Here is an 11,986-nt window from a genome sequence, read left to right as displayed (position 1 = left end):
AACCATTTCTTTCCCGCAAATACTGGGGAACAGCAGAGACGTGACAGCTTTTTAGTGTATTGATTTAACAAAAAGAACTTTTTTTTACCACTTACTATATTAGCATTTCATAAAAGAAAGGACATTAATATCAGAAGAAAATAAGGAATGTGATCCTGCAATTAAGAGTTTGTCTTTTAAGTTGATTCAATTTAGTTTTATGGAAAAACCTGATGTTTTGCCCTGATTTTTCTCACTTCACTGAGGGTCAGGGAAAACTGCTTGGTGGACCAGGTGGGCCCTGGGCCAGCATTTGGAAACCCAGGACTGTTGGACAAAGAGGTGTCTTCAAATTTGGAGTTAAAGTTTTAACTCCAAATGTTTATTTTTCTGCATTAGCTGCCCCTGGACTAAGAAATACTTCCGGAATAGATTCACCTTGGAGAAAACCAGGAAAGAACAGAAAACTGAAGTCCAAGCGGGTCAAACCTCGAGACTCATCTGAGAGCACCGGATCTGGGGGGCCCTTGCCCGCCCGGCCCCCACTCGTGGGCTTGAACGCCACAGCCTGGTCACCCTCGGACACGTCCCAGTCCAGCTGCCCAGCCATGCCCTTTCCTGCCCCAGTGCCAGCTTATTCCCTGCCGGTGTTTCCAGCGCCAGGGACTGTGGCGGCAACCCCCGCACCTCCCCATGCCAGTTTCGCAGTGCCTGCGGTGCCCGTGGACCTCCAGCACCAGTTTGCAGTCCAGCCCCCACCTTTCCCTGCCCCTTTGGCCCCTGTCATGGCATTCATGCTACCTGGTTATTCCTTCCCCTCGGGGACCCCAAACCTGCCCCAGGCCTTCTTCCCCAGTCAGCCTCAATTTCCGAGCCACCCCACAATCACATCCGAGATGGCCTCTGCCTTACAGCCCGAGTTCCCCAGCCGGACCTCGATCCCCAGACAGCCATGCGCTTGTCCAGGCACCCGGGCCACCCCACCATCGGCCATGGGTAGAGCCTCCCCACCACTATTCCAGTCCCGCAGCAGCTCGCCCCTGCAGCTCAACCTGCTGCAGCTGGAGGAAGCCCCTGAGGGTGGCACTGGGGCCATGGGGACCACAGGGGCCACAGAGACAGCAGTTGTGGTGGCGGACTGCAAACCTGGCACTTCTCGGGACCAGCAACCGAAGGCACCTCTGACCGTAAGGATTTTCTGATGCTCTTTCCCCAAAGCAGGCAGCAAACAGCACACCTGGCAGGCCGGCCGCACATCCTCAGTTCAGACATGGGGGTTACACGATTGAGGGTTCCACCAAACCCTGTAGGTTTTGCCATGAATGTGTGTGCCAGAAATTCATGCTTCCCAGTTAATCCTATCAGAGTAGATTATTCGAAGCCTTTTATTGTCTTGGAATCTGAATGAAGGAGGAGAGATTGTGGCAAATACAGAGTCCAGAAAGCAGCATGTGACTTGACAGTATTTATGGGCTTCGAATTTTTAAATGACACTTCAAAGATAAAGCACGGTCAGTTTAAATACCAGAGCTAGGGCTCCTCGGGGCGTGGCACCAGAGCCTGACTCAGGTGGCCCCGGTGGAGGCAAAGACGAAGGAGGACACAGCCCTAAAATCAGCGGGACCTCAGTTTCCATCCTCCGCAGGCATAGTGACACTGTGTGGGATTCTTAACCAGTTAATGAAATGGCAGTTGTATTTGCAGTTAAACACTTGTGTTTCTGAATGAGCTCAAGTGTGTGGGAACGCCAGCAGCAGTGCAGTCCGTAGGCCTCAGGCGATTCCCTGCCTTGGCCGGAGGACCTAGGGCTCCTGGGTAAGGAAGTGCAAGTGTGTAGATCTGTGGAGCTTCTCCCAGTCCTCCTGCCACCTCCGGGCTCCTGCTTTTGGAGTCCTGGGCCTATAGTCTGGGTTTCCAAGGAGAGGAGAGTCAGGGATGCTCCCCAGGCCAGGCCCCTCCCTCACTCCCAAGGCAGCACCCACACGGGGTGCTGTGAGAGGCGTTCTCCCCGTCCATGTCTGCTGCATGTGAGGAGGGGGCTGTGGCCAAGCAGCAGCCTGAGGCTTTCCCCGCTGGAGCCCAGCTATTACCGTTTTCCGTGTGACTCTCCCAAAATTAAATGTAATTAGATGGCATCCATAGAGCACCAGTGGAATTTGCACTGTAGGCCTGGTGGTGATGCGTGGTCTGCTCATTAAGCCCTCCCTGGTCGTGAACCTCGTAGCCGCTCCACAGCTCCCCTCCACCCTCGCCCCACTCATGCCCCCCACCCCCACCCTGCTGAATGTGCTGTGTCCTGACTGAGCCCCTATTCCTGTCCCTAAAGCGTGACGAACCCTCAGACACGCAGAATAGTGACGCCCTTTCCACGTCAAGCGGCCTCCTAAACCTCCTGCTGAATGAGGACCTCTGCTCAGCCTCGGGCTCTGCTGCTTCGGAGTCACTGGGCTCTGGCTCACTGGGCTGCGACACCTCCCCGAGTCGGGCAGGTATGTTGGCCCTGGCGGGGTGTTAGGCACTTGGGAGGTTCCCACAGGATGCACTGCTCCAGAATCGCAGGCCAGCCTCTGTGCTCAGGACAGGGATCACCGGCAGTCCCCAAGCAGCTGTCAGAGCCCATGCAGACACCCACACAGACACACACTCCCTGTTCAGCATGGCCAGCCCTAGCTAGTCAGAATTCCACATCCTCCCTATTTGCTTCTGATTTCAGTGCCTGCAGGCCTCACCCTGGCTCCTTGTTGGACCATCCCTCTGACTCCCCAGATAGTGGTTTGCCTTCCTGCGTTAGTTCCACTTGTGTGAACTGAGGGTGTGCAGCACCTGCAAGCCTCTACCCGTTGGGATCTTTCACATGTGATCTGGAATCTCAGTCACCAAAAATGCACACACACTCCACAAAATTGAAGCTCCCCTACTTCTCTGGAGGGAGCTTTCACCTCGTCCCCCTTCGCAGGCCTGCTGCACAGGTGAGGCTGGCTAGGGAGCACTCCAGGCCAGCTGCCTCCCCTTGTGGGAAACTGCAGTGCCCTGTGGTCCGCATGAGCGGAGATGGTGAGAGCTTGGGAGAGAAGGTCAAGGCTTGTAACACGCAGCTCCATCTGAGCTGCTCAGGGCTTCACAGGAAAGAATCGCCTGCATGGCACTAGCAGAGGTCCTGTTTCCTAATTACCCAGAGCATTCAGGAAGTGGGAAGAGAAGGGGAACGTGCACTGGCACACATACCCAATACCTAAGAAGGGGCTGGGCTCTCTCAAATCATTCTGACTTTGAGGAAGCACATTATGCAAGGTTTAATTTCATATGTCAAGGTTTTGATGCACCATGTTTTTTGTTTTTAAAGGCAGTAGTGACACAAGTCATACCAGCAAATATTTTGGAAGCATTGACTCCTCAGAGAATAATCACAAAGCAAAAATGAACACTGGTATGGAAGAAAGTGAGCATTTCATTAAGTGCGTCCTGCAGGATCCCATCTGGCTGCTGATGGCAGATGCGGACAGCAGCGTCATGATGACGTACCAGCTGCCTTCCCGGTAACCACCCAGTGCTTTCCTAGGCACCTGGGGAGGGATGGGATTCAGGAGTTCCCAGAAACAGCAAGGTCAAGGTCATTCAGATGGGGCAGGACACCCCTCTGAAAGACTGAGATTTAGTTGAGTGCAGCAGAGAAGCAGGCTTCCCTCTGGACAATTCTACCAGGCTAGTACAGGATGGCCATGGCCCTGCAGTGTGGCCAGGGTAAGCCAGGGCCCTGTGGATTCACACCCTGCGGCCTTCGAGGAAGACAGGCTCCCGGTGCTTCCTTCACAGTGCCACGCTCAACTTTTACAAAGCATTGGTGCCAGCATCTCTTGCTTTGTTGCCCAGTAACCCTGTGAGGTAAATGGGATGTGTCTGTCTGTCTGACTTAGAGTTGAAGGAACCAAGTGTCAAGGTAGGTGACCAGCCCAGGGAGCTGGCTGCTCTGCAGTGACCCAGGGGCTCTGCGTCCACATCAGGCTGCCATAGGGAACTGCATGTGGTCCTTTCCCTTGCGGAGCACCCACTTGGCAGGAGAAGCTGGGAGGAAAGAAAGGAAGGAAAAACGAACCCTGTATAAGTCCGTTTCCACACTGCTGTAAAGAAATACCTGAGATTGGGTAATTTATAAAGGAAAGAGGTTTAGTTAACTCACAGCCCTGCAGGGCCAGGGAAGCCTCAGGAAACTTACAGTCATGGAAGGGAGGAGAAGCAAGCACCTTCTTCACAAAGCTGCAGGAAAAGAGCACAAGCGAAGGAGGAACTGCCAAATACTTATAAAGCCATCAAATCGCATTACAACTCACTGTCACCAGGACAGCGTGGGAGAACCACCCTCATGATCCCGCCACCCCTCACCAGGTCCCTCCCTCAACACATGGGTATTACAGTTCCACATGAGATTTGGGAGGGGATTCAGAGCCAAACCCTATCAAAGCCCTAAGTCCTCTGGTCAGCTAGTGGATATGGAGGCTCCATCTCCAGGGTAGCTGTAGTCCAGACCAGCACTGGCCAGTGACAGGGGAAGGCCATCCTACTGGCAAGAATCTCCCAGATGAACCATGCCTGTTGTGGAACCAAGCCCCAGGGGACAAGGTTACACCTGCAGATACCCAACTCCCAGGCCTGTTGTAAAATATAGTAAAATTAAATCTTGACCAGAATCATCATTTTCATAGAAAAACTACAGATTCTTTACTAGGGAGATTAAGTTACCTTAAACGGTAATTTTTTTAAAGAAAAGGAAATTTGCATTAAAATCATCTAAAACTACATTATTTATACTGAAAGAATAAAAACAGAAACCCTTAAGACATTTGAAAGCTTACCAGTTTCTAAATATCTTGCGAAGAAATTTAGAAGCAGTTTTGAAGGAGGACAGAGAGAAGCTGAAGCTCCTGCAGAAACTCCAGCCCAGGTTCACGGAGAGTCAGAAGCAGGAGCTGCGCGAGGTCCACCAGTGGATGCAGACGGGTGGCCTGCCCGCAGCCATCGACGTGGCAGTAAGCTCATGGGACTTGATTTCTGATACGGCCCTAAAAGGCTCTGTGATGGGGATTCTCCATACTGTCTTTGCAACTTTTCTATCAATTTAAAACTTGTAAAATTAGGCCGGGCGCGGTGGCTCAAGCCTGTAATCCCAGCACTTTGGGAGGCCGAGGCGGGCGGATCATGAGGTCAGGAGATCAAGACCATCCTGGCTAACACGGTGAAACCCCGTCTCTACTAAAAATACAAAAAATTAGCCGGGCGTGGTGGCGGCGCCTGTGGTCCCAGCTACTCGGGAGGCTGAGGCAGGAGAATGGCGTAAACCCGGGAGGCGGAGCTTGCAGTGAGCTGAGGTCGCGCCACTGCACTCCAGCCTGGGCAACAGAGTGAGACTCCGTCTCAAAAAAAAAAAAAAAAAAACTTCTAAGATTAAAGGTTTATTTTTTTTAAAGGCACGACAACACTAGGTCTGCTTCAAATAACTTTGTTCCAGTGGCTTTTCAACATTGTTTCCAAAAAGGTTGAAAAATCTAATCTCAGTCACTTGCTGAAATCTGTGTTTTCTTTCTTTCAATTCTGTTTTCGATTTTACAAAAAAACCTCTCCTATCACAAACCGTCAGTGTCCATGGAGAGTGTTAAATAATGGTGGAAAAAACAAGTTCCTGCTGGCATTTCTCCAGGCATATGTCCTTCCAGTGGCCCCATGGGCACACCAGCCCCACTCTCCTGCTCTCTGCCAACCCCTTGCCCACACACACCATGGAAGCTGCTCTTGTCAAGGTCTCAAGTTCTCCAGCAGCCAAACACAGTGTCACTTCTCAGTCCTCATCCCAGGGACCACTGGCAGCAGTGAGCGGCTCTCTCCAGGGGGCTCTTGCTGCCCTTGGCCTCCAGGCCCTGTGCTCTTCAGGCTGTCCCTCTGACCTCTTGGCCTCCCCACAGGCTCTTCCTCTTCTCTGCACCCTCCGACTCAGTGTCTGTACCTCTTTCCCCCCCACCCCCCCACACCTTGGAAGCCCTGGAGGCATCCCAGGCTCTACTCTTAGGCCCCAGCTAGTTGGTTGGCAAATTGTCTGGGTTCAACCTTGAAGGTAGATAGAAGCCCATCACTTAGTGCCTCCAGCATCACCACACAGGTCCAAGCCATGAGGATGCTTCCATGGCATGAGCCCTGCATGTCAGAGTGGCCTCGAAGCTGCACTCACTGCTCCCCATGTCACCTCAGTCAGAATCTGTCCCCCACAGTTCAGATCCCTGCCAGCACTGTGCCACCTCAATCAGAATAAATGGTTGCAAAGTCATACACGTCTGACCGCCCATCCACATCTACCTCATCTCCCGTTTCTCCTCTCCTTCCCTCCTCTCCAGTTACACTGGCCCCTTGGCTGTTTCCCGGACTGCCCTGGCAGGCCCCTGCCACAGGATCTTCGCATGTACCCAGCCCTTTGCTTGGAATCCTTTTTCCTCAAAGAGACCTGTGGCTCACCCTGGCTGCCTTAGAGTCTGTTTTCCACCTGCTGCTGCATTAGTAATCCCTTGCTGCATGGCAGATGGCCCAACACTTAGTGACTTCAACAACAAACATGTATTCTCTTGCATGGTCTCTCTGGGTCAGGAATTTGAGAGCGGCTTAGCTGGGTACTGCTAGCTCAGGGTCGTTGCTGATGTTGATGGTAAGATACTGGTGGGGGCTTCTGTCACCTGCCAACTGGAGGACCAGCTTCCAGGAGCCTCACTTGCAGGCCTGTCATGCGCTGCTGGCTCTTGGCAGAGGCCTCAGCTTCTTGCCGTGGGGACCTGTCCGTAGGGCTGCCTGGATGTCCTCACAGCGTGGCAGGTGACTTCCCCAGAGAGAAAAAGAGGAAGCCAAGGTGCCTTTAGGACCTAGAATCAGAAGTCAGATACTCTGTTAGAGGCAAATGCCTGACTCCAGCCAAGGGTTAAGGAGAAAGGAATTAGGCCCCACCTTTTGAGGGAGAAGTGGCAAAGAGTGTGGATGCGTTTCAAAACCATTGTGTCACCTTTTCTGTGGTCTGCTGTGAATGTCCAGTTGAAAATCACAGATGTCCTCCATATACTCTATGCCTCTGGAGCCCCTCTTAGTCATTGTCCCTCTCTGCTACAAAGTGCCAGCTCCTGGGGCAGGGATTTTGGCCTTTGCTGCCGGCTGCCTCCTGGCTGACACCTGGTCACCTGCCCCTTACTCAGTTTGACTTTTTTCTTTCTTTTTTTTTTTTTTTTTTTTTTTGAGACGGAGTCTCACTCCAGGCTGGAGTGCAGCGGCGCGATCTCCGCTCACTGCAAGGTCTGTGTCCCGGGTTCACGCCATTCTCCTGCCTCAGCCTCCCGAGTAGCTGGGACTACAGGCGCCCGCCACCTCGCCCGGCTAATTTTTCGTATTATTAATAGAGGCGGGGTTTTACCGTTTTAGCCAGGATGGTCTCTATCTCCTGACTTCGTGATCCGCCCACCTCGGCCTCCCAAAGTGCTGGGATTACAGGCATCAGCCACCGCACCCAGCCAGTTTGAATGACTTTTGGAACAACTCAGATCTCAAGTTTGTTACTGATTTCACTTTTTTTTTTTCTTTTAAGGAATGTGTTTACTGTGAAAACAAGGAAAAAGGTAATATTTGCATACCGTATGAGGAAGATATTCCTTCTCTGGGACTCAGCGAAGTGTTGGACACCAAAGAAGACGAAAATGGACCCCCCTTGAATCACAGGATCGAAGAGCAGACGTAACCCCTGCCCCACCTCAGCCCGGCAGCCAGCAAGCTACACAGGTGGTGCTTGGAAGAGACGAAAGATCTTCATGGCTGTTTCCACTGAAATGGACACATACGCTCATGTTGCTTTTTTTGTTTTAGAAAAAAAAAAAAAAAACATAGTTTTCTGAAGGGGTGACTTAAAACTGGAGAGTGGGGAGGGTTTGGAAAGAAATATGTTTTTATATATAAAATATATATGTAGAGTTTTGTGGGATGGGAAGAGACTTTAGCTGTTATTTAACTTGAGAAAGACTAAACGCCTCTTCGTGTCAGGGAAGTTGCCTCAGTGCTCCCAGAAGTCCTGTGACTGTGATGAGACCTCCGTCTGCTGCACCAGTTGGGGACTCTGGCTTCCAGAGCTTTCCCAGGGTGTTTGGATCAGATCAAATTTTGTCCTCTCTTGGGGACTGCTTTTTATCTGAATTATCATTTAGTCAAGGTAGATTTTTTTTTTTTTTTTTTTTTTACATACCAAGTGGAGATAGCAGCCTCTCCTAGTTTTCTTTCAAAACGTTTCACATTAAATGGTGTGAAGCATTGTTTGGCAAACCAACAGCTTTGGCTTCTGGTGTGGTCAGTATTTCAATCTGACATAGCTTTTGTTTGTAGTGAACAAAGTTGAAACATTTGCTCTGGACTAAAGAAGCCTAGTGGTTTGTGTGGCCAACTCCATCGGATGAATGCACACGCAGACCCTCTGCATATTTCTGCATCGTTCTTGTCTCCTTTTCAGACCATGATGGCCGATACGGAGATTGAAATATGTCATCAGTCATCTCTTTATGGTGACTTCCCTCTGCAAACCAGGCTGTGACCAACACATGTGGGACCCAGTCCTGTTTGGTCTTCTTCCGTTGGAGCCACCCAGACATCAGCTTCCACCAAGCCCACATCACATCTTCTGGCTGAGAGCAGCCACTGCCACTCAGTCCCACAGCTTGCAACTGCGTCTGTATTTTCAGGGGTGCAGTGAGCTTACCTCTCCCGCTGCACCCTGGGTTGGGTGCCCAGCCCTCATTCTTTTCATGAGCCCGACCTCTCTCGGAGCAGCTTTAGGCCTCTGCCAGTGTCCCCAGCACTTTTAAGTCATTTGGACACTTGGGGAAAAGTGAGGCCAGTCTGCCCAACTTTTTACAAAACCTCATGTTGCATTGTATATTCCAAAGATGGTTTGGAAAATTTAATATTCATACCTGGTGGGAATTCACAGTTATCACTGAAGAACAGTTGACTTAAAATTGGACCAAGACTATGAGGCTTAAAAGGGACCAGGGTTTTCTTTTTTTCTTTTTCTTTTTTTTTTTTTTTTTGAGATGGAGTTTCTCTCTTGTTGCCCAGGCTGGAGTGCAGTGGCACCATCTCGGCTCACTGCAACCTCTGCCTCCCAGGTTCAAGTGATTCTTCTGCCTCAGCCTCCTGAGTAGCTGGGACTACAGGCGCCCGCCACCACGCCCAGCTAATTTTTTGTATTTTTAGTAGAGACAGGGTTTCGCCATGTTGGCCTGGCTGGTCTCGAACTCCTGACCTCAAGTGATCCACCTCGGCCTCCCAAAGTGCTGGGATTACAGGCGTGAGCCACCACGCCCGACCTGGACCAGGGTTTTCTGTTTTTTGATGGAAGTGAAATCTCTTTGTAATCCACTAGGTTTTCATAGTAAAACCATCTTATGCCTGAATATTAAACCTATTTTTCGTAAACACAAGAACACTTTAATTTTTCGTTAATTTACAAGGTAACATCAGCTGCCTATGCCTACGATAAGGTAGCAGTCTGCATTCTTACGGCAATTAGCTGTTACAAACTGCTTCTTGCCTCTAAAGTCAGATCATGAAGGGATAGGTGTTAATCTAAAGTTACATGTATGTTACTGAAACACAAAACTGCCAAAATCTTACTCTGCTGTTATGAATGTTTACCATCAGCATTATTTTGTTATTTAATATATGCTCATTGATTGTAGCTTCAGCGCGTGCCAAGCAGTTGACTTAATAGGATCATCTTGTGAATTTGTTTACATGATGCCAAGCATCGAGTCATGTTTTCTTTAGTGTGTGTGCTTATACAGGTGTTAAACACTTTTTCTCTATTTTAAACTGAGCCTTCTTTTTAATATATTCCTAAAAAGGATATGTAAATAAGCTCTCAGAGTTTGTGTGATGATTTGTTGAGCCTTGCTGGACAAGTGGTTTGTTCGTGTGCAAACCAAACTTTCTTTACCCAGTGCAATAGATTTGTTTGACTGCTTGTGTCTTTTTATGACCTGTTTGCCTTTTAGAAAATTGGTAAATAAAGTGAGTATATTTTTATTTTTACTTGTATGTATTTTTCACATAGCACAGAAGAAAACCTGAATAGAGATCAAAGATTATTTTAAAAAAATTTTTTAAAGGAACTCCAGAAATTCTGCATTAAAGAATCTTACATCCCAAAGGCTGCCTCGCAGTCAGCTCCCTTATAGCATTTGATTCTTGCTGGCTCCCTTTCTTCCTGTGTGTGTCACACACACACCCTTCTTCAGGCTGCAGAAATGAACTTTGTGTAATGCAAACCTAATCGTGTTATGACCCACAGTCTTCACTTTCGGTTGGAGGGGTGCAGCTGTCTGGCTCAGCTCCAGAGTACCCCCAGCTCTGCCTCCACGCACCTCTCTCTTCCCTGCATCGCTGCCCTGGGTTACCTGGCCTTTCCAGGCTGGCAGCCTGTCTTCGGGTCATCAAGGCTAGGTAGGGTTAAAGGTGGGGCAGTCAGGAGGCTCCACCAGAAAGGTCACATGTATCCATTGCGAATGATATGGGCAGGGCAGCATAGTCCCCTGACCCCAGCCCTTCTCTCACAGTGATGAATGAAGCCTTGTGAGGCCAAAACTGTGGAAGCCCTAAGAGTTGCTCGCCACCCCTCCCACTCTTCAAACCATGACCCTGGGGGTAGAAACAGAGAACTGAATGGATCCTGAACCCAATGCCCCGCCTCTAAGAAGCTCCCTGAGCAGAAGGGAGGGGCTCTCCTCTGTCTGCCAGCCTGGCTTCCTAACTCCAAGTGCTGATGGGATAAAAGGCAAAGTCCTCCTAGCAAGCACAGAGGCCTCTGCAAACTGCCCTAAATAGCCAAATATGGTGGTTTCACTGAACCTCTGAGTGCTGTTGGGAGACTCTTAATTATATTTTTATTTACCATACAACCCCAAGGGTTTTATTTCCAAATTAAATGGAGATTCTGAGTCTCCTGGGCAGATTGCCCACAAGGGGCCTGGACAGTCTACAGGCCGCAGCTGCCTTTGTTCCCCCCAGGGATTTATGGCCTGCCACCCCCACTGCTAACTGGTCCCCTGCAGCAACCACCACCCTGCCCAGCCTCTGCTGGCCTCTGTTCCTGGCTCTAGGGAGATCAAAGGGCTCAAATGCTCAGGAAGTCCATACTCAGACAAACTTTGAAGGCAGGACTGGCCCAAGGGACAAACGGCAGGAAATGTTAGCTAGGGGAGGCTGCTGTGAAGGAGGGAGGGAGGGCTTGGTGACCCCAAGATAGGCCAGGCTTCTGGGACAAAAAGGCTATGCCAGCAGGCCAGTGCACTGCTAAAGGGAACTGAAGCTGACCTTGCAGAGGGGACCTTGGGCAACTTCCAGTCCAACCAAGAAGGATTTTGCTGATGTACAGCCTTCTCTATTCTCCTTCCCTCAACCCCCACCCACTCCACTGTCAGACAAGGCTTTTGAGGTCCCTAGTCCTCCCTTTAGCCTCCTCTCTCATAATTCCTATCACCTGTCTTTTGTTTTTACAAGGTCAACTTTATATCATGTCCCATAACCATAAACAATCCTTCCTTGCCTTCTGTATAGATTAATTCTAAACGTTAAAACCCTCTGAACAGTGTTACATTGTTGTGGCTGTGAAAACTGTTGTCTCCTGAGCCAAGTAATGTGCTAAGATTATATTTCTTTTCTTGGGAAGCTTTTGTTTTCCCTAGAGGTCCTAGTTGCTTTTTTTTTTTTTTTTTTTTTGCTTGCACCATTTGCCTTTATCATGTCCTCCTTGCCCCTGAAATCCAGTTCCCCATCCAATCAAGTGTTCAATCAGGCTTTACCCAAAGTCCTCTTTTGGGGCCCTGATCATCGTGTTGCAATATAAATTGCCTAACATAAAGCAGATGTTTTAGGATGAGAGCATCCTAAAACATCTACTTGGCCTTGTTCGTTTGGATAATGAGAGGAGTGTAAATCAGTTTGC

At 49.7% G+C, this 11,986-nt stretch overlaps 1 protein-coding gene across 3 annotated transcripts in view; it reads left to right on the top strand.

The window, feature by feature from the left end:
* Positions 1-10,074, top strand: part of LOC105473817 (period circadian regulator 2) — a 45,879-nt gene extending 35,805 nt beyond the window's left edge. For all 3 annotated transcript variants that reach the window (XM_011727882.3, XM_011727883.2, XM_011727884.3), the window contains exons 19-23: positions 379-1,166; positions 2,306-2,468; positions 3,323-3,515; positions 4,853-5,003; positions 7,586-10,074. In XM_011727882.3, coding sequence (XP_011726184.2) covers positions 379-1,166; positions 2,306-2,468; positions 3,323-3,515; positions 4,853-5,003; positions 7,586-7,735 — 1,445 coding nt within the window. In that variant the 3' untranslated portion in view covers positions 7,736-10,074. The remainder of the gene's footprint in view (positions 1-378; positions 1,167-2,305; positions 2,469-3,322; positions 3,516-4,852; positions 5,004-7,585) is intronic.
* The last annotated feature ends 1,912 nt before the right edge of the window (positions 10,075-11,986 follow it).

Source organism: Macaca nemestrina, chromosome 11 (assembly GCF_043159975.1).
Source record: "Macaca nemestrina isolate mMacNem1 chromosome 11, mMacNem.hap1, whole genome shotgun sequence".
Lineage (NCBI taxonomy): Eukaryota > Metazoa > Chordata > Mammalia > Primates > Cercopithecidae > Macaca > Macaca nemestrina.
This window is presented reverse-complemented; position numbering and strand designations above follow the sequence as displayed.